Genomic DNA, 21383 nt, shown 5'->3' on the forward strand with positions numbered 1-21383 from the left:
CCATCCCTGGAGCTCAGAAGCCCTGGTCACGGGGTCCTTGGCTGGCCCACCTGCCTGGGCACAGGGGCCCTTCCAGGGAACACCCAGATGTGCCACAACCGAGCAGGTGATGGTTCTCATCTGGTCATGTGGGTTTGAATTTAGGTTCTGCATCTATGGAAACTGCCCAAGTCACTTCTCTGTGCCTGTGAGATGGGGATGTAATTAACACCCACCGCACAGGGCGGTTGCAAGATTAAGTGAGTCCATTCACCTGCCACTGGGTGTAAAGCGTGTAGAACAGGGCCTGGCCCACTGGTGACCCGAGTTAGGCCCTCCCACCCCCAGTTCCTGACTCCTTTCTGGTCCTTGGACCCCCCTCCTGCAATGCTCCTTCCCTGTCCTCATTACCACCTGTTAACTGTCACCTTCTCCAAGAGGTCTGCCCTGATCCCATCTTAAGTAGCCTTGCCCCTTCTCCATCTCATCTCTTTCATTTTTTTCTCCCTTCCAGGCCACCCCAGTTCTCCCCTTGACCCTCAGGCTGTCCTCGGTCCCATCTTTTCAGACTGCCCCCAGCCCCTCCCCCACAAAGACACACCAGGCTGCCTTGTCCATCTCATGTTTTATTGTAAAAAATGTTAAAATAAATTACAGTTGACATCATTACCAGTATGTACATACAGTGTGTGTGATTCCAGGACAGCCAGTGACACCCCAGGCAAGTGGGGTGAGACAAGCTCGTTAAATCATTTCACAGAAAAAAAAAAAAAGAAACAACTAAAGCCCGCTTCTTCCCACCCTGCTGCTAGGCCCACACCCCCCTGGGTTACAAGCTGAGTGGGGGTCCGGGAGGGCCCACAGCACCAGCGCGGCGACCGAGGCAGAGAGGGTGTCTGGGGGCGCCTCCTGCTCAGTATTTGGTTGCCTGCGACCGATGCCACATGCCCACTCTGCCTGCCTGGCTCCGACACCATGACTTTGGCCAAGGTCACCAAAAAAGCCTAGTTGGGTTGCAGGGGGACAGGAGAGTGAGCACTGGAAACCCCATCCTTGGGACCCCACTCTTTCACCTGTTCTCCCCTCTGGCTCTGAAGCCAACAGATGCCAGGTATGAAAAAACAGCAGTTCATGGGGAAAAAAAAATTCACAAAACAAAACCTGCAGGACAGAGGGGGCCGGCCCTAGTGTGCATATCACGGAGAACCCAAGACCTCTGCCAGCCCCTCGCCTGAACGATGTGTAGAGTTTCACATTATCTTTTGCTCTCCCCCCATCGAAGAGCCTTTCCTTTCCTACACAGACGGACAGACAGACACATAAACACATGTGACAAATAGCAGCTGGAGGGAGGAGTTGGATTCACACATTTGGCCATTCCCCACTTGTGAGCCAAGGGCAGGCTGGGCAGCAGCGAGGTCCTGTTTCTGGGCACAAGGAGAGGAGGCAGCGGGGCAGGGGCAGAACGAGCCACTGACAAGCCCCGTCTCACAGCTCCTGGAGCCCCAGCCTTCTCGACCTCGGCCTGCCACCCTCCCTTTCTCTCAGCACCCACAGGGGCTTGGCCAAAGAGTGCCTGAGACGGGGAACTGGGCTCTGGGCTGGGCTCCATCCCAGTCAGTCCACCAGAAGCATGGGGACCTGGGGCCACATCCGGAACCTGCTCTGGGTCCCCCACATCAGGAGAGTTTCGGCACCTGCCCAGGGGCTCCCCGCCCCATTTCCCCTTGATGGCCTCTTCCCTACGAGCTTTGCAGTAGGGGTGACATCAGGCAGATGAGGTGGGACCGGGGGATGGTGAGATACGTGCCCCAGGCAAGGCCCCACAACTGCAGAGGTGCTGGCACCCAGCCCCCCGAAGACACGGGGGTCTCACACGGCCTCCGCCCCCCTCCATGTCACCCTTCTCAGTGCCAGGTGCACGGGAGCTCATTAACACTGGCGAACTCAAACAGCCGAGGTCCCCCCGCCCCAACCTAAGAGAACCGTGTGACATTCTTAACCGCATGACAGGGCCGAGACCCACGCAGCTGCAGGCCTCTCTGGGGTCAGTCCTGCCAGCCCACACGGGCTGCTAAACCAGCCGAGCTCAGGACAGACGCCTCCCACCGCTGGGGTGCCCGCTCGGCCGGAGCACAGAGGCCCTGTCCTGGGCGCGCTGTGTCCGACCGGCGGCCTCTAGCTGCAGGGGATGAAGGCGAGGAAGGCTCCTGGCCCCCCACTCCCGGGTCCAGGGCTGCCCCCCACTAGGGGCCAGGAGCCCGGCCACGACAGGACGCCCCAGGCTGAGGGGCACAGACGCCATGAGAGCGGGGTGGGGGGCCGGTCCGGCCTCACGTGCCTTGGGGGCCGCTGGCCTTATTGTACTCGTTCATGAGCTGTTCATAAGGCACGGAGAGCTCCGACTCGGTGCTGGTGAAGGTGGACTCGTCCGACGAGGGGAACTCGCCCAGGGTCAGGGGCGCCTCGGCCACAGCCCCCTCCTGGGGCCTCTCCTCCTGGGCCAGGTTGTCCTCCAGCGAGGACTTGGAGGTCTCCTCGTCCGAGAGGCCGGCCTCCGCGCTCACGAAGGTGATGTTGGCGTTCTGGAAGATGAGCGGGTGGTAGTCCTGGGCGTCCCACGGCTCGCCCTCCTCGCTGATGCGGTCCAGCTGGTTGATGGACACCTCGGAGGTGGGGGAGACCTCCTTGGGGCCCCCCGCCACAGCCTCCTCACCGGGGGGCCTCGATATGTGGCCCTTGGTCCTGAGCGTCTGGGACACCTCTTCCAGGCTGGGCACCCGATTCTTGGAGTAGACCGCCAAGGGGGCCAGGGAGCTGGGCAGAGCCGGCAGCCCGCCCCCCTGGGGCCCTGGGCCCGGGATCCGCTCCCCGCCCCCGCCCGTCTTCATGGCCTTCTTCCCGATCTGCTTGATGAGGTCATTGTACGTCTCCTCCTTTTTGGACAGAAAGCTGAAGATGTTGATGTCCTTGGCTGCCGTGCTCCCGGCCACCTGCAGGGCCTTCCTGGAGTGTGGGGAGCTCTCGAAGGACTCCTTACGCCGCCGCCGCCGCTTCTTAATGGCCTTGTGCACCTCCACGAACATGCTCACCTTCCAGTTGACGAAAAGGGACAGCCAGGCCAGCCCCAGGTAGATCCAGAGCTCCACGAAGTAGCGGTATAGGGCGTGGTAGTTGGCACTGGGGTTCACACCTGAGGGCGGGACAGGAAGCCCAGAGGGTCAGGAAAGGGTCAGCGGGGACCCTGAAACACACAAAGGCCAAAGCCCTGTCCCCTGAGAGTGGACATGGCGCCCGAACGCAGAACACCAACAGGACCAACCAAGAAAGGAAAGGCCTGGGCGAGAACCTGGACACCCCAGCGTCCTGAAGGACCAAGGCCCAGTCACTCATGCGCCTGCCCAGACCCCAGCCTGAACCTCACCTGTCAGATATCAGAGAGGCTCCGGGGGTGGGGGATGGGGGGTGCAGGGGGGAGGGGCTTCGGGGTGGCAGGTGATGGAGCCAGTGCTCAGGGAACTAAGCCATGAACGGTGGCCTTTTACCCATGCTGGTGGTTTTGTGTATTTTGCGGGTATACGTGTTTCAGTTCCCTTAAAACCAGGGTAGAAATGAAGGGAGGGGGCAGCTGGCATCCTCACTGCTGGGGACGGGCTCACTGAGGCCGGTGGTCGGGCCCGGGCCATCCAAGACCACTAGTGCTGGCAGGCAATGCCCTCAACAGCCTTGATTCTCCTCCTGGTAACATCTGGCTGGCCTCCTGACCTCCTGTCTGTCCTCCGCTGACTGGTTCCTCCTGTGCCCTGGAGGGCTCTGCCTTCTCCATGGCCCCCTCCCGGATGGTCAGGGTCCTGACACCTGCTCCAGGGAGGCCTCTGGGTCACCCTGCACAGCTCTGGTTGTTCCCCTGCCCTCCAGGATCACTTTACACTTCCAGGCAGGCGGACCCCATGACTACGTATCCTGTGTCCCCCTTCCTGCCCTGAGACTGGGAGCAACTTGGTAAAGAATGGGGGAAGGGGCACCACGTCCAGAGTTGGGGGGGGGGGCTGGTCAAGGACGACGACTCTCTCATCGGACTGGAGGGTCCCCGAAGGCAGGGCTGTCTCCCTGGCAGACAGGAGACGCTGTCTGCCTTGCTCAGGGCTCTGGTCACAAGCAGGCTGTGATGACAACCAGGATGCCCTCATATAGCCAGGCCTTACCCTGAGCACTCAGGAACAGCCACCCATTTGATTGTCCACCACCCATGAGGTGGGCGTCATGACTTTTTTCTAAAAAAGAGCTTTATGGAGTTTCCATGGTGGCGCAGTGGAAGCAAATCTGACTAGGAACCATGAGGTTGCCGGTTCGATCCCTGGCCTCGCTCAGTGGGTTAAGGATCCGGCATTGCCGTGAGCTGTGGTGTAGGTCGAAGACGTGGCTCAGATCCTGTGTTGCTGTGGCTGTGGTGTAGGCTGGCAGCTGTAGCTCTGATTGGACCCCCTAGCCCGGGAACCTCCATATGCTGCGGGTGTGCCCATAAAAAACAACAACAACAAAAAACAACTTTATGGAATTCCCGTCATGGCTCAGTGGAAATGAATCTGACTAGCATCCATGAGGACGCAGGTTCAAGCCCTGGCCTTGCTCAGTTGGTTAAGGATCTGGCATTGCTGTGAGCTGTGGTGTTTTGTGATTTGACCCCTAGTCTGGGAACCTACCTACGTGTGCTGCAGGTGCGGCTCTAATAAGACAGAAAAAAAAAAAAAAGGCCACCCAACTATACAATGGAGGGAACTGAGGCAGCAGTTTGGTGTCTGCTGGAGCTGAGAAAGTATGATTCAACATGCTTCGGTGCTTCTCCGACTCCAAGGCTTCTTAGCCTGCTCTGGGCCCCAGAGACCAGACAATGGCCGGGTTTGTGCCTCCACCTAAACGGATCTCCCAAGACGGCAGGCTCAGATCGGCCGGGGTCAGTGGAGTGTTCAGGCCTCCTTCCTGTTCCTCCCACCACCCCCATGACCGCCGCCCCCAGCATTCCGAGTCTCCCCTTTCAATGGGCAGGAGGGTGGTGACCTGTCCCTGCTCCCTAGAAATGGGGAGGGGAGACCAGAGGTCCTGGAGCAGAGACTGAGGTCAGCTGTGCAGGCCGCAGGCACAAGGACATGAGTGGCTGCGGCTGGACAGACAAAGGGGCCAAAGAATCTTATCGCCTGGATTAAGTTGGGGAGGAGTGGGAGGGAGTGTCCGGGCCTGGGGGAGGGGGCCGACTTCGGAGAAGGCCTCTTGTCTCTCAGCTGCCTGAGGCAAGAGCGGAGTTTCTGGCCTCTGAGCCAAGTGTCCAGGACTCTCAGTTCCTATGAAAGATGGAAGCCAGGCGGGGGACTCGAAGGGGCCCCCAGCTTGGTTCACGGGCTCTGGGGGTGACAAGCCCAAAGCCTGCAGGTGGAAGGTCCTATCCCCATCCCCCAGTGCACCTGAGCACCCAAGCTCAGCAGATGGCGAGTGGGGTGAGCAGAAGAAATCAGAGGCCAGATTCAAAGAGAGGGAAGAGGGAAAAAAGCCATGTTCCGAGAAAGGGAAATAGAAAACATCTTTTTTTTTTTTTTTTTTTTTGCTTTTTTAGGGCTGCACCTGTGGCATATGGAGGTTCCCAGGTCAGGGGTAGAATAGGAGGTGTAGCCACCGGCTTACACCACAGCCACAAGCAACGCCAGATCCGAGCCACATCTGTGACCTACACCACAGCCCATGGCAAAGCGGGATCCTTAACCCACTGAGCGAGGCAGGGATCGAACCTGCATCCTCATGGTTACTAGTTGGGTTCATAACTCACTGAGCACAATGGGAACTCCCGGGAAATAGAAACCTTCTGCAATTACTCTGTGCCTTGGTGTCCTCTTGCAATTGGCAGGGTGGGGTAAGGACCCCACCGGGTGGAGGCCCAGGACACTGAATGCCTCTGGGGCCCCCCAGGAAAGGTCAGCTGCATTGAAAGTGGAGGAGATGCAGAGGAAGGCGGGGGGGGAGGCAGAGGCAAGGGGCAGGACTCACCGGCCACAAAGTCGCCGAAGCCGATGGTGGAGATGGTGATAAAGGAGTAGTAGAGGCCCTCGATGTAGTCCCACTCCTCCGTCACCATGAACACGAAGGGCGGGATGACCAGGTGGACCAGCACGCCCCACACGATGAAGATGGCCGTGCACGCGATCTGCGCCTTGCGCTGACGGGGAGGGCGAGGAGACCAAGTCAGACCACGGTGGAGACCCGGGGACGACCCAGCAGGGCACCCAGCGGGCCAAGGTGGCTGTCTGGGGCTCAGTACCCACCAGCCCTGGGTGGGGGGCCGTGATGTTCCCAGCTTCACCCGAGAGGGCAGGGGGCTCAGAAATTGCAACCTTGTCATCTGTCCTGACACCTCTGGCCACCCCGGCACTTGGGTCCTTCCCACCCCAGCACCTGCCAGATACCTAAGGTTGGGGACATACCAGGCTCACGCCTCTCTTGGTGAGGAACTGGCCCAGCCTCTTGGCACGTCCGCCGAAGAACTTGCCCAGGGCGCTGATCCAAGTCAGACAGAGCGGCACCCCAAACAGACCATAGAAGACGCAGAAGAGGCGCCCGGCGGGGGTCTTGGGGGCCACGTTGCCGTAGCCTGAGGAAGAAGAAGGGAGTGAGGCCAACAGAGCCACGGGGGCTGGGGTGTGTGGGGGGGGTGACGACCCAGGCTCGGAGTGGCCCCTGCCTCCACCACACACACACACACGCACACGCACACGCACACGCACACCCGGCACGAGGAAAGCCCATTCTTTAAGATCCCTTGACATTGACCTATTATCAATACTTAAGAAATTTCCCAGAGTTCCTGTCATGGTGCAGTGGAAACAAACCCGACTAGGAACCATGAGGTTGTGGGTTTGATCCCTGGCCTTGCTCAGTGGGTTAAGGACCCAGCGTTGCTGTCAGCTGTGGTGTAGGTTGCAGATGTGGCTCGGATCTGGCGTTGCTGTGGCTCTGGCGTAGGCCGGCAGCTGTAGCTCCGATTAGACCCCTAGCCTGGGAACCCCCATGTGCTGAGGGTGCAGCCCTGAAAAAAAAAAAAGTAAAAAAGAAATTTCCCTTGATCACACTAAGATCATGATCATTTACAGCAACTCTGATGGTATGGGCTCTGCCTCCTCCATCACATTGCGAGCTCCTTGAAGGGGGACTAAGCCTCCAACAGTAGCAAGTCCTCCACTAGTCCATATGGCACCACTGTGCATGTCAGAAGGCACGAGTTAGTATTTTCTCCGGGTAGACACCCCAAAGGTGACCATTCTTAATTCTATCCCTTCTTATGCAAGAAAGCTGATGCTCACATCTAGCTGGCAAAGAATTCTCCTCCCTCTGAATCTGGACTTTAGTGATTTGTTTGACCACACGATGCGGCAAAAGTGACCCTGAGTCAGCTAGGTCCTTAGACGAAGCCTTGCTGCTTCTTCCCTTCGTCTCTTGAAACACTCACTTTGGGGGCTCTCCCTCTGGGAATCCAGCTGTCATACTGTGAGATGCCCAAGCCTTTGTGTTTTCATCCCCAGCTAAGTTCCTAGCCAAAGCCAACATCAACTATCGAACATGTAATAGAAGCAGCCCTCTGGGAGGTCCAGCCAGTTGGTCTTCTGGATGACTACAACCCCAGCCACCCTCACTGCCACTACATTTGAGACCTCAAGCAGGAACCAACCAGCAGAACCCAGTCAACTCACAGAAGGACAAATGACAAGTTGTGTTTTAAGCCACTAACTTCTGGGGTGGTTTGTTACGCCTTCATAATAACCAGACTAGATGCCCAGATTGGGGAGCACACATAGGCTGCGTTTGTGCAGTGAGCAACCTGCTCAGCCTCCTGCATGGCTCTGGCTATCCAGCTGTGTTGTTTCTACTCCACAGCCCAGGTCAGGAGAACTTCTGGAAACAGTCTCCTAAGCACGGCCAGTCACCAAGGGCCTACTAAATACCCAGAGAAGTGTCAAAAGGACTGAGGGCAACTGGCCTAATCTGAACCTCAACAAGGCCATGTGACCAGAGATGGACTCTAAGGTATGTGGATATTCTGAAGGTCCCAGAAGACTTACCAATGGTGGTGATGACTGTGGCTGCAAAAATCATTGCGTTGGGCCAGTTCCAGTTGTTGAAGGTCTGGTTCCCTGTGATGGCCACTCCCTGTCCTGCAGCATCAGACACTATCTAAAAGGAGAGACAAAGAAGATGAGAGAGGAGGTCGGACTTACGGATGCTTTCTAAGTGACGGCACTTTATGAACCTCCTTTTAAGCATTCTTCTTTAATGAGCATAATAACAAGGGAGCAGTTATTATCTCCAACTTACAGGTGATTAAGTTTTCTTTTTTTTTAATGGCTGCATCTGCAGCATAGGGAAGTTGCCAGGCTAGGGGTCAAACTGAAGCTGCAGCTGGCCTATGCCACAGGCACGGCAACACCCAACACCGTATCCAAGCCACATGTGTGACCTACACTGCACCTGACGGCAACACTAGATCCTTGACCCACTGAGTGAGGCCAGAGATGGAACCTGGATCCTAAGAGACAATGTCAGGTCCTTAACGTGGGAGCTCCTAGGCGATGAGGTTACGTGAGGTTACGTGATTTGCTCGAGGTCACACAGCTGGTAAGAATATGAACCCAGGTACTCTGGCTCCTCAGTCTCTCACTGAGCCAGTGCTTCTCAAACTTACTAGAATCACACTGAGCGCTTATGCAATACAGCCTGCTGGGCCTCACCTTCAGAGCTTGCTTGAGTCAGTGGGTCTGGGGAGGGGTCAGGGAATGTTCATTTCCAGGTGATGCTGATATTATGGTCCAGGGGCCACACTTTGAGAACCATGGCATTAAGAAGGCAGATGTGATGCAGATGGGAGAGCCTCCACAGAAGTGTTCTACGGCAGGGTGGGCCTGGGGACACCCCTACCCCACACCCTTCACCCCCACTGTCAGGACACCTGCTCAGGTCAGCTTGGTAGCTAAGCTCTGGGATCTGGCCTCCTTCCTCCCATGCCTGGAACTCCCTCCTCTCCCCCGATAAGCTCCCTCCCTCCCTCTCTCTAGATCCCTTTCTCTGCCCTGGGCCGAGCAATTTCAAGGTCTGGGCCAGGCCAGGTCATCAGAAGGTGGTGTGCACTTTTCAAATCATGCTATCAGTCCCCGTGGAGCCCCCGGCCGTGGTGGGCAGTAGGTGAGAGGGCACCGGGCAAATCCACTGGGAGTGGCCTTCCTTATCTAGTGCGGAAACACTGACAGCTGCCCAACCTGTTTCCTCCTGACCAGACCCTGCCCCTCCCCCTCCTTCAGGGCTGCCTCCATTCGCCCCGCCCACCACTGCCCACCACCGGCAGGGCCTGGGTCCTGGCAGAAGGCTCCCAAGTAGGGGCCAGGATCGACTCTACATCTGGGATCCTGCTCCTGTCCCCAAGGACAGCCCCACAATAGGCCAATCAGCCCAGAAACCACAAACTCAGCCAAATTCCCTCTACAAGTCAAGCCCAGGACCGAGGAAGGACAGAGGCGTGAAGGATGGAAGCGAGACGAAGATGGAAAAAACCGTAGCTTCATCCATGGCAAGAATGAAGTTTGGTGGAAGGAGAGGGAAGGGTGGGTTGCCCCGGAGGAATGTGCAGTTTGCAGTGGCCGCTGCAAGCCCCCGTAAAGGGATCTGCAGACTCTGTAAAGAATTTTCCATGATGACAGGCCGTCAAACCACACAGCTCGCTGGCCTGCCTCCTCACGCCGTTTCCCCCAGCATCTCTCTGCAGAGTGGGAAGCGGGGTGGCTGCCTGCACCCCACCTTGCGCTCAGCGCTGAGCAGGCAACTTACACGCAAAAGCATCGGGAGGCTCAGATACAAAGAGGCCAACAGGTCCTGTCAAGGACCGTCCAGACGGTTTTCTAAAACCTGAAATTTCTGTTCGAAGCAGGAGAACGAAAAGTCCCAGGGCCCCGGGTGTTAATGTTAAACAGATGGCAGGAGAGCAGAGCTGCGAGGCTCCCTTTGGCCTCAGCCTTTGTTATCTCAATACCCATCTTGGCGGGGGGCCGGCCGCCGTGGAGCAGGACTGTCAGATGACAACTGACCAGGGAACGATGTGACTGGGGCGCCTCCCTGGTCGTCGTCCCTGTGGAATCTCGGGGAACAGGAAAGGCGACAGAAGACAAGTGGCTGCCCCCACCTCAAAAGGGTGGATGCTAGAAACTCGAAGCTGAACTCTTGCTGACTCCTCCATGGAGACAGCAGAATGTTCGGTGCTTTCAAAGAGGAAGCAGTGGGCACTGAGAGGCACCAACACAGGTTCACCGGAGCAAGTCATGCTCAGCTAAGTGCATCTCCCACTCCACAGGCTGCAAGGCCTTGACGTTCAGTGGAATGCAGTCAATCTGGATCACAGCTGAACAGATGGGCTTGAAGATATTCATGGGGACAAGACAGAGAAATGCAGGGTGGAACTGGGATTAATCTGGGTCCGTGTAAAGGCAGATAAACAACCCCAAGAAGTACTGATCATTATCAACCTGGCCTGATGTCTCTGGCTCATGCCAAAGGCCAGGCCTCTTCAGTCTTTTCATCAACAACACGGTAAGGACACAGACGGCTGGACGCGTGTCTTCTCTGAAGGATGCAAAATTGTGACAAGGCCGGGATGGGAAGATAGCTAACACACTGCAATTGGCAGCTGGGGACTAACTTTAAAATTTTTCATGTCTTACACTTTGGGTTAGAAGAGACCGACCGGTGATACAGGGTCCAAGGGGAAAGTTCTTGGGGTTCAGCGGACCACAAGCTGACAAACCTCGGGTGGCTGCCCAAAGGAAAGGAAATACAATCTCGGGCAGTGTCAATACCTTGTCTGTTCAGGGCCTGGGAGGCAGCGAGCCCATTTTCCTCTGCAGATCAGGCCACACATGCGTTCCATTCTGGGTGTCAGACTTCATATGTTAACCCATGGACCAAGGGCCAAGAGCAGGCAAGACTGGAATTTTTTCATTTTTTTGGTTTTCTTAGGACCTCATATGGAAGTTCCCAGGCTAGGGGTTGAACCAGAGCTGCAGCTGCTGGCCTATGCCACAGCAACGCCAGATCCGAGCTGCACCTGTGACCTACACCGGAGCTCATAGCAACGCCGGATCCTTAACCCACTGACAGAGGCCAGGGATCGAACCCACGTCCTCATGGATACAGTCGGGCTCGTTACCGCTGATCCACAATGGGAACTCCAAGGGTGGCTTTTTTGGATAACAAGCTACCTCCGAATGGCCTCCCTGGGCAGTCATCCATTTCCGATAATGGACGGTGTGTAGACCAGGGAGACCACCACCCATCAGGGGTGTTGAAGGTGTGGCTGGACAGGGTTCCCAACAGAGGGTGGCACCCTCTGGAAGTGTTTGGAAGTGCTGCCTGAGGGGGAGCCTGGCATGTGCCAGCACTATGCCAGGCACTAGAGGTACAGCAGTGGAGGGAAATCCCGCCTCCCACACATCTACTCTCGTGGATGATGGGGGCACTGCTGGCACTAAGTGGGCAGGGACCAGAGAGGCCAAATACCCTGCAATTCACAGGACAGTCCCACCTGCCATGGCCACATGGCTCCCCCAGAGAAACACGGGCTTGCCAAAGGCCACCTGTGACTTGGGAATTATTTAGGAAGTGCTAAGGAAACATCAAACTAAAGAGCTGGCAGCCAAAGCAAAGCAAGTTGGTGGGAATGTACTTTGGTGCAACTGCTGTGGAGAACAGTATGGAGGTGCTGCAAAAAGTTACAAACAGAACTAGCATGTGGTCCAGCAATCCCACTCACGGGCATCTATCCGGAGAAAAGCATGACTCGACAAGACACCTGTGGAGCTCCCTTCATGGCTCAGCAGTTAACAAATCTGACTAAGATCCATGAGGATGCAGATTCAATCCCTCGCCTTGCTCAGTGGGTTAAGGATCGGGCGTTGCCAATGAGCTGTGGTGTAGGTTACAGATGCAACTTGGATCTGGAGTTGCTATGGCTGTGGTGTAGGCGGGCAGCTGCAGCTCTCTTTCAACCCCTAGCCTGGGAACTTCCATATGCCCCCAGTGCTGCCCTAAAAAAAGAAAGAAAGAAAAAAGAAAAGACACATGTAGCCCGATGTTCACTGTAGTACTACATACACTAGCCAAGACACGGAAGCAACTTAAAGGTCTATCGACAGAGGAGTGGGTAAAGAAGATATGGTTCGTATCTACAATGGAATATTACTCAGCCATAAAAAAGAATGAAATAATGGCATCTGCGGCAACATGATGGACCTAGAATCATCATGCAAGTGAAGTTAGTCAGACAGTGACAGACAAATATCATATATCACTCATATGTGGAATCTAAAAAAAAGGATACAAGAGAACTTATTTGCAGAACAGAAACAGACTCTCAGACTTTGAAAAACTTATGGTTACCAAAGGGGACAGGTTGAGGGGGGAGGGACGGACTGGGGGTTTGGGATGGAAATGCTATAAAATTAGGTTGTGATGATGGTCACAAAACTATAAATATAATGAAATTCATTGAATTTAAAAAAAAAAAAAAGCTCGCTAAAACAGAGTAACCAAAGAAAGCATTACAGTTGGGAGCTTTGCAGTAGAAAAGCTGGCTTTGTGCCCTTCACTCTGCCAGCGGCGTGTCCTCTGGGGCACAGCCCAAAGCCTCAGTCTCTGTCCCCTGTGGGAGCCAATCCCCACACCCTGTCCCCTCGACCCCCATTGTCTCTCCATGTTTGCCCACGGAGGGGGGCCATTCTGAAGAGCCCCAAGCCCCCCAGGGCTAGAGTGGCAACAGTTATGTCCACTGGTCACGCCAGGAGACTGAGGCTGAGAGGTTAAGTGGCAGAACCAGGTGAGGTCAGACCATCTCCTGCAAGTCAGCCGGGCTCCCTCCCTTCAGGGCTCTCCCTGGACCTCCCCAGCACCCCTGATTGTCACCTATTCTCTGCCCACGGGGCCCCAAGCAGCTGGCCTGGCTCAGCCCCATGCTGGGGAGCGGCAGGATTTTAGTGCTGCTGTGTGTCAGACACACTGCTTGCCGCATCTTTATACACCCCCTGCCTGACTCATCCTGCAACTCTGCCGAGCATCCCTGGACAGATGAGGAAAGCAAGGCTTGGGGAGAGAGGTCTGGTGTGAACTTGGGCTGCCAGCTCCCTCTTCCCACCCCGTGTGGCTGTGGCTCTGGGCCGGCCAGGGTCCCACCGGCCGAGAGAGGAGGTCCCCCAGAACAGAGAGGCTGGGGTCATCCCTGGGTGAGGGAGAGTCATGGGGAGCCATCAGACACAGCGTCCTGTCCCCCGGGGTTAGGGAAACAGCCTGCTCGGGAGGGGGTGGCCCCTGTTCACTCGCAGGATTCTTTAACTTGGCTCCCCAGTTCACACAAGACAGTATTTTCATTTTCCACCTAATGCTGGAGGGGGATGGGAGAGAGGGATTCCCCCCTCCCCCGCTGCCCGCACACAGCCCAGACCGGCTCTTGTTTGGGGACAGACCTGTCATCCTCCTAATAAAGCAGCTGTGATTTACTGAGGGTTTACTATGCACCAAATGTTACCCTGAGCGTTTTATGTGCCTTCAGCTCATTTAACGAGGAAAAGAATCCTGGTGGGAAGACACCATCATTTTTTCCATTTTGCAAATGAGGGTTTAAGGCTGAGAGGTTAAGTAAGTAGCCTGAGGTCAGGGTGCTCAAAGCAAGGAAGCCAGGAGGGGAGCCCGGCCCTGCTGGCTCCTGGCTGGGTCCTAGCCGATGGGAATCCTGCCTCTGTTCCACACAGGCCACAGGAAGGAGGCCAGAGATCCCTCCACCCTTCGTGGCAGCTGGAAAAACAGTGCCCCAAAACCAGTCCATCCACTCCGACCCCAGCCCTCTGGGAAGTGACATTCATGCCCCTGACGTGGCTTCAGACAACGCGCCGTCCTGACCCCATCTTCCCAGAACCTCCACTGTCTGCGAAATCAGATGGCACCTTGTGCCTCTGGGAACCCAGGTTCCAGAGCAGAGGCAGCTGCCAGGCCTCCCCTCCCTGGAGACTCACCCTGCTGAGTAGGCTGTTCAGGGAGGGCCTGCTGCCCACCCACAGACCCCACAGACCCGGGCACTTTATTAGGTCGGTGGTGGAAACCTTTAACAGCCAAGGGGGGGCCGCCTGCCTGGGGGCGGCAGTTAAGCAGCACCTAGAGGGCCACTCCCGACCCTGCCTCCAGATCTCGAGGCAGAGTGACACTCTGGCCCCTTCCTGCCATGGAGGATGCAGCCTGCAAGGACCCTCCTGGACACCAGCCTCCACTGGACCCACTGACATACACACGAGAACATCCCTCAGCACCCCTGGCTGCATTCATCCCCGACCCATTCCACCTCTGCTCACCGGTCCCTCTGGCCTGGAAGGGGAATTGAGGCCGTGGTCGTGTGTGCATGGTGCAGGGCACGGAGGGAGGAACCTTGATGGTGCCCATCCAGCCACGCTGGGAGGTGGGAGGGCACGGTTACTACTGCTTATTGCACAAATCATGATAGCTCATATTTGAATAGTGGCTGGTATCTGAGCACTTATTTTATGACAAGCACCCATCAAAGCCCTTTTTTAGCCATGCCCACAGCATGAGGAAATTCTTGGGCCAAGGATCCAACCTGTGCCACAGCAGTGGCACACCGGATCCTTAACCCACTGAGCCGCCAGGGAACTCAAAGCACTTTAAATCACACAGCTTGTGGAGTCTTTAGAGTCTTGTAACATAGGTACTACTACCCCTTTTACAGTTGAGGAAAATGAGGCGGAGAGGCTAATTGAGTAGCTTTCGAGGCAGTGGTAGCGCTGGGGTGTGACCCCAGGCTACTGGTTCTTAGCCTGTGTGTCGTCCAGAGTAGGGGGGAGGGGAAGAGGGACACAGGGTGGGCTTCTCAACTACAGGAGTGAAGCCGGGTCTCTAGGACACAACTTCCCAGGGGGCTGGTGGGGAGCCCTTGCTTGTCCAGCAAGCCCTTCATCTGAGTGTCTTTGGGGGACTGTGGGCAGAGGCAAAGTATCTCAGAGAGAAGGCGAGCACCTGTCACCTCTCTTCTTCCCGAGACAAATTAGAGAACTGAAGGCAATTGGCTAAGCCCTCAGCCATCTTCACTCCCTCTCACTCTCCCTCTCTCAGCCTCTGACTCAGTTTCTCAAACCTGCCTTGATTGGGGTGGGGGAGGGGCCCTGGGCCCCACTCGCAGGTATTCTGTGCAGTTGACCTGGGTGTGGAGTGGTTAACCTTAGTGGGGGTGTCAGGTGTGGGTGCTGGGCTCAGCCTTCCAGCTCCCCACTCAGGAGGGAGGATGCGAGGGCAGGGAGAAGGCATCCTCGGTATTCCTCACCCCACCCCTGCTCGCTCCCTGCAGCCCAGGTGACCGGGTGTGGCCGGGAGGGCAGGCCCAATTTATGAGCAGGGCATTGGCAAGGGCCCAATGGTGCCTCCCTGACACCTGCACCAGCTGCAGGCCTGGTTCACTTGGCCCTGTCTCTACCAGGCGGGGAGCAGGTGTCTGTGGGGCAGGTTCAGGGACCAGGGGCCAGGGCCACACCTCGTCTCAGTAACACCAGACCTGGGCTCTTGCAATGTGGACTTTAACTTCTGTTTTGCTTATCTGCAATTTCAGAGTTGCTCCCAGTGCCTACTCTGATAGTGATAATGTTTTTAGCCAAAAAAAGGAAAGACAAATTGCCAGAGACTTGGTTGGTACCCTAGGATTCATAGGGTCTGGAGACCCGGGTTTAGCTTAAGTGGCTTGCCGAGATTCTCAAGGAACCCTTGATCTCCACGCACTGAGAAGGTTGGCCTATGATGACACTGCCTTGGCAGGTGACACTTCTCTACAATTCACATCTTCCTCTGCCCAGAATCATGACTTTGGGGGCCCAGTTCAGCACCTCCCAAGCTCCCGGGGAATCCACAGCACATTCAAGAAAACACGTTTTCATTCCCAGGACTCAGCTCACTGGCCACCAGCTCCAGCTCTTCCTGAGCCCCCAGGGAGCCGCGCTGCCCTATTCCTCATCATACTTCCTTCCTCCCTCATTCCCCCAGTCCCACGGCAGGACGAGGAAGCCACCTCACTGTGCCTTGGTCCTTAAAGGAATGTGTCTGGTGCTGGCCAGGCTGCCCTGCCTCAGCCGGGAGCAGAAGTAGCCAATCAGACGATGCCAGGGGAGGAGAGGGTGGGCTGTGTACAAAAACGATCCCCTACAGTGTCGCCACACCTAGATTAACCCCCCAGCCCCAGAAACCTACACTCCTTCATTGGGCAAGATGGAAAGTGGTATCGCACCCCCACAGTGCCCACTTGAGGGGGTTGCCACACTGCTGCTTCTTAACCTGGAGTGCACGTGGAGATCAGCCGGGGAAGCTTGGGGAAATATTCATGCCTGGGTCCAACCCCGAGATTCAGACGGAAACGGCCTGGGGTGTGCACCGGGAAGTAGGATGCTTAAAAGCTGCCCAGGTGACTCTAATAGCATGCACAGCTAATTCCAGAACTATTGTCCTGGGCGTTCCCACTGTGGCTCAGCAGTAATGAACCCAACTGGTATCCATGAGGTTGCAGTCTCCATCTCTGGCCCCGCTCAGTGGGTTCAGTGAGCTAAGGATCCAACATTGCCGTGAGCTGTGGGGTAGGTCGCAGACATGGCTCAGGTCTGGCGTTGCTGTGGCTGTGGTATAAGCAGCTGCAGCTTCGATTCGACCCCTAGCCCAGGAACTTCCATATGCCGCAGGTGCAGCCCTAAAAAGAAAAAAAAAAAAAAAAAAAAAAAAAAAACATACCATTGTCCTGGACCCAAACCATCCTCCCTCCCTGTTTCGGGGAAAGCCCAGTCCAGCCCCCCTGGAGTCAGCACGGCAGCCATGGATGTACGACTGTCCTTCCGTCCACCCTTGGGCTTCCCCTCCTGGGCCATCTCTCAGCAGCTTTTGCAGAGCTCGGTGGCACGGGGAGGTCTCACGCCCGTGGGGAAAGCCCGTGCCAGAGGTGAGCGCATTTTCAGCAGAAACCTCTGGGTTTCCGACTTTCTCAGGCCCGGGAGTCCTGTCGGCACTCAGGAGGGACAATGAAAACAAGGCAGGTGACCCTGCCCCCATTGTTCTCAGGCTGGGATGCTAACATTCCCCCCTCCCCCCGGGGGCAGCCAGGCGTCCCTCCCATGAGAGCTGAGGCCGGGCCAGAGGACCTCAGGGACTGGCTGACCTGGGAGGGCTGCAGGTTTGGCTAAAGCAAACAGAGAAGGGCTGGTGGGGTCCAAGCTCAGGATGAGATGTCAGCAAGTGTTCTCAGGCTAAGTGGACGAGTCAGGCTGGAAATCCCTGTGCGCTCAGACCCAGTGGACCTCAAGGGCCCGGTCCCGGGTCCCACAGCACCACTGCCTGAAAGCTGAACCTGGGGAGGAGGAAAGAACCCCCCGCCCCAACAAACAGGCCATAGGACCCTCTGGAGCCATGTTCTCAAAATACGCCTCCTGCCTCCCTGCCTCATCTTCTCCAGAACTCAGGGCAGGTGGACCATCCAGGGAGGCTTAAATGACAAGAGGGACACTCTTCATCCACCTGCAGCTTCTTTCTCTACCCCCAATTCACAACCACTGCCCCCAACTCTGCGCTGGGATCTCTTCCCCCTCCAGGATGCTCAGCCTGGATTCACACAATCGGGCCCCTTCCCCAGCCCCAGAATCCTGGGAGTGTCTGACATCTTTCTACTTTGAGGCCAGAGACATCTCCTAACTAGCAGGTTAACAACTAGTTAACAACTAGGCAGGAACTTATTCAGCCAGGACCCCTCAAACATGCCAGGTATGCAGAATACCCTCTTTTTCCCCTAGGGGTGTGGGTCACTAGGGAGTGAGAGGTCCCTGCAGGAGTCCTGTGGTGGGGCAACGGGATGGATGGCATCTTGGGAGCGCTAGGACACAGGTTCAATCCCTGGCCTGGCACAGTGGGTTAAGGACCCGGCGTTGCTGCAGCTGCGGCATAGGTAAAGACTGCGGCTTGGATCTGATCCCTGGCCAGGGAACTCCATATGCATGGGGCGTCAAAAAAGGGGGGGAAAGGGAAGAAGAAGTCCCTGCAGAGGATTTGGCTCCTGGCTTGTCCTCTCCAGCGAAGCCAGCAAAGCTCTCTGGGTCCCATCAGTTCCTCTGTGACAAAGCTAAGGAGGGCAAAGCCCGCAGCTACCTCCTCCCGGCCCAGATGCCACTCATCAGGCCCCTTTCATACCCACAGCTCCGCTGGCCCTAGTCTCATGTGAGACTCAAAATCTTGTAAGTAAGGCAGGCGAAATATTATTTATTATTCCCATTTTGTAGCCCTAATCAGAGAGGGCTAGTGATACAGAAGAAGTCACACAGCAAGCTGATGACAAAGCACAGAGAAGGACCAGCCAGAAGCCCCCGGACTCTCAGTTAAGGGCCTTTCCACCAACTAATCAGACCCCCCCCCCACCTCTTCTGGGACTGGGCTGAGAAAGCCAACCAAAGTGGAGCAGGGAAGGTGACAGCAGACAGGCAGACACAGGTGACAGGTGACATAGAGCTATAAAACGGTGTGCAGTCAACCCATGGCTCCAAACCTGAGATTATCTGGGATGAGCATATGCTTGGGCTTCCCCCATCCCCTCCCCTAGAGGTGCCTTAGGTTCACCCCCCAGCCCCCGACCCCCAGCAGTGAGGTGGAAGAAGCAGACATGGGAAGTCACCTGCCCTCAACGTTTCTAAAAAGTGCCCTCAAGCAGGCCCCAGAGCAGGTCACGGAACCTGCTGACTCGCCATCTCCTCATCCTGAGCTGCCGACCTGAAGGAGAGATCTGGTGCTTCGGCAGCTTGGAGGCCCCACCCTGTGCCAGCTGGCTTCCCGTTCTTTGGGGCCCCCATTCTGTACACTGGCCTGGCCCACACAAGCTGGACGGCTAATCCAACTGCAAAACCACAGACATCACGTTTGGGACCCTCTGCAGGCAGCACGGGGGCAGAGGGGGAACAGCCTGGGCTTTGGAGCAGATGCACATGGGTTCAGCTCCTGGCTCTCTCCTACTAGCCCGTCACCTGGGGCACGTCCTCTCACCAGTCTGAGCTCTTCCATCCCTGGAGAGTGGGGGTACCCCTCCTGGAGTTGGGGTGCAGATTATGTGAAACCATGCACAGTTCAGGGGTGGGCGTCACAGTGTGAAATGTGCACTGGGCAGAACAGGGGGAGGGGGAGGTCACCTCCATTCTGAGGGTTCCTCGGAGCTGTGGACACGAAGAGCTGGCTAGATGCCACCAGCACTGCCTTCCTTCCTGCAAGATCAGGGCTTGAGACACTACTCTTGGTCGGGGGACCTTCCATTAGGTACGTGCTCTCTGGCGTACTGTTTATCTCTCCCGAATAAGCTGTGAGCTCTGAAGGCCGGTTTCACTCATCTGTCCCTCCCAGAACAGAACCTGGCACTAGCAGATGCTCAGTATCTGCCAAATAAACGACTGAGTCTCCGAGATGTATGCCTTCCAAACCCACGCCTTCCAGGGCACGGAGGTGGGTGCAGGTGCTGTATCTGACGTCAGTTCTGGTGGGATGAGGTGGGCATCCATCCTACCGGGTGGATGACTTTGTGTTTTTCTGCTCCGTGCCCTCTCCTGACCTCTCACCACCCCACCTGCATGCAAGGCCAGAGCCCACAACGGTCCTAGCCCTGGTGAGTCAGCTGCACTGCAGACTTTGGAACCATCAAGATTCGGGAGGAAAGAGGCTGGCGGGGGGGGGGACATCTTGGCTGGGGGCACAGGTCCTCCCGTGCATGTCCCTGGCTTTATGACCCCTCCAGCACTGGGAAGGAAGGAAAAACCTCTCCCAGGCCCTGGGGGCTGCCAGCCCTGTTCCCCTGGACAGAGCCGCCTGCCCAGGGCCCCCTTGCTGGAATCCTGAGGAAGAAGCTCCTTCCTCATCACCAGCACCCCCAGTCTCCCCTTCCATGCAAGCTACCCCCAACCCCACCACATTCATCCCTCCTGGGTACACCGTGCCCTTGGAGAAGGGTGTGGCTGACACCCCAACCTCTTACCCGGCAGAGGACCCCAAACCACTGGCAAACCTTGCCCACCCAGGGGCCCCAGGAAAGCAGCCTCTCCCGCTCCTTCCTCCTCTCCCCTCCCTTCACCTGCGGCTGGCAGCTCCAGGTAATAAGTAACTGCCCATCCTTGAAGGCGAGGGTTCTGATGATAAGGGATTATTAAGTCTACCCATTTATTATAATGTGTTTAAGATGACCAGATGGTTACACTGTAAACTTCCTCATTAATGGAAAAAAAAAAAAAAAAAGCCCAGAGGGATACGAGGCAGTGGTGGTATCCTGCTTGAGGGGTGGCAGCCGAGTTTCCGCCGCCTACGAGATAACCGTCACCGCCTGTTTATTACACACCTTCCCACCCAAGCCTGGCCTCGCAGCCTCCAAGCATGAGCCGACCCCCAGCCCCCTCTGCGATCCTCCTGAGGGCCAAGCACCTGTCACAAAATCCTTCCTTATTGTCTGACTCTAACCTAAATCCCCCCGGCTGCCGTCCAAGCCCATTTCCTTGGGTTCAGTCTCCAGCTGGAGACGGACAACAGCTGGCCTCCGACGTCTCTGGAATACATTGTGCAAGAAACAACCAGCGACCTGGCACAGGCATTTGGGGATGGATGGTACTCTGCCGGGTGGCGAGCCTTCTGCCTCCATGCCCCCTACTCCAATCCCAGATCAAACCCCAGAGGAAGACGGAGTCACGATTAGAGCCAAGAGTGGAGACCATGGTGCTGACAACTGAAAATCACTGGGCCAGATGCAAGGGGCATTTTGCCCCCAAGGGCAGACTCCTCATTCCCCCCACGCCAACTGCTGGACACAGACCTCACCACATCAGCTGCACCAGGGGCTCGGGCCACCGAGGCCCCCACTTGGAGATCAAAAGGGATCCCCAGATAGTGTGGGAAAGGAACGGAGCCTGTGACATGCAACTGGTGTCCCACCCCCACCCCGACCCGGGCCACTTGCCTCCCTGCCTTTTCTGCCCAGGTTGTCACAAAAGCACAAAGGCACAGCCACCCCTGCCTTTTCCACGCTGCAGGGACAGTCCCCCGCCCACCTCCTGTCCCCGGCTGACGGAGGCCTGAGGAGGGTGAAGCAACACAGAGCTGTTTTGTGCTGAAGGTATGGAAAAGTACAGCCAGCCCTCCTTGCACAGAGAGGCCGGTGAGGTGAGGGGTGTGGGGGTTAGAAAAACCTCCCGTCCTTCAACCTGGGGCCCAGGCCCAGGGACAGACTGGGCCACAGGAAATGGAAACTCTCCTGATGGCACAGGGAGAGAATCCTGACTCTGAGA

At 56.6% G+C, this 21383-nt stretch overlaps 1 protein-coding gene across 1 annotated transcript in view; it reads right to left on the minus strand.

Moving 5' to 3' along the window:
• The window catches only part of KCNK5 (potassium two pore domain channel subfamily K member 5), a 38758-nt gene continuing 17960 nt past the window's right edge, over positions 586-21383 (minus strand). Inside the window, exons 2-5 of the mRNA XM_001928254.4 lie at positions 8082-8193; positions 6450-6616; positions 6016-6184; positions 586-3172 (exon numbers count right to left, since the gene is read on the minus strand). Of these exons, the coding sequence (XP_001928289.1) occupies positions 2313-3172; positions 6016-6184; positions 6450-6616; positions 8082-8193 (1308 nt within the window). The 3' untranslated portion in view covers positions 586-2312. The remainder of the gene's footprint in view (positions 3173-6015; positions 6185-6449; positions 6617-8081; positions 8194-21383) is intronic.

Source organism: Sus scrofa, chromosome 7 (assembly GCF_000003025.6).
Source record: "Sus scrofa isolate TJ Tabasco breed Duroc chromosome 7, Sscrofa11.1, whole genome shotgun sequence".
Lineage (NCBI taxonomy): Eukaryota > Metazoa > Chordata > Mammalia > Artiodactyla > Suidae > Sus > Sus scrofa.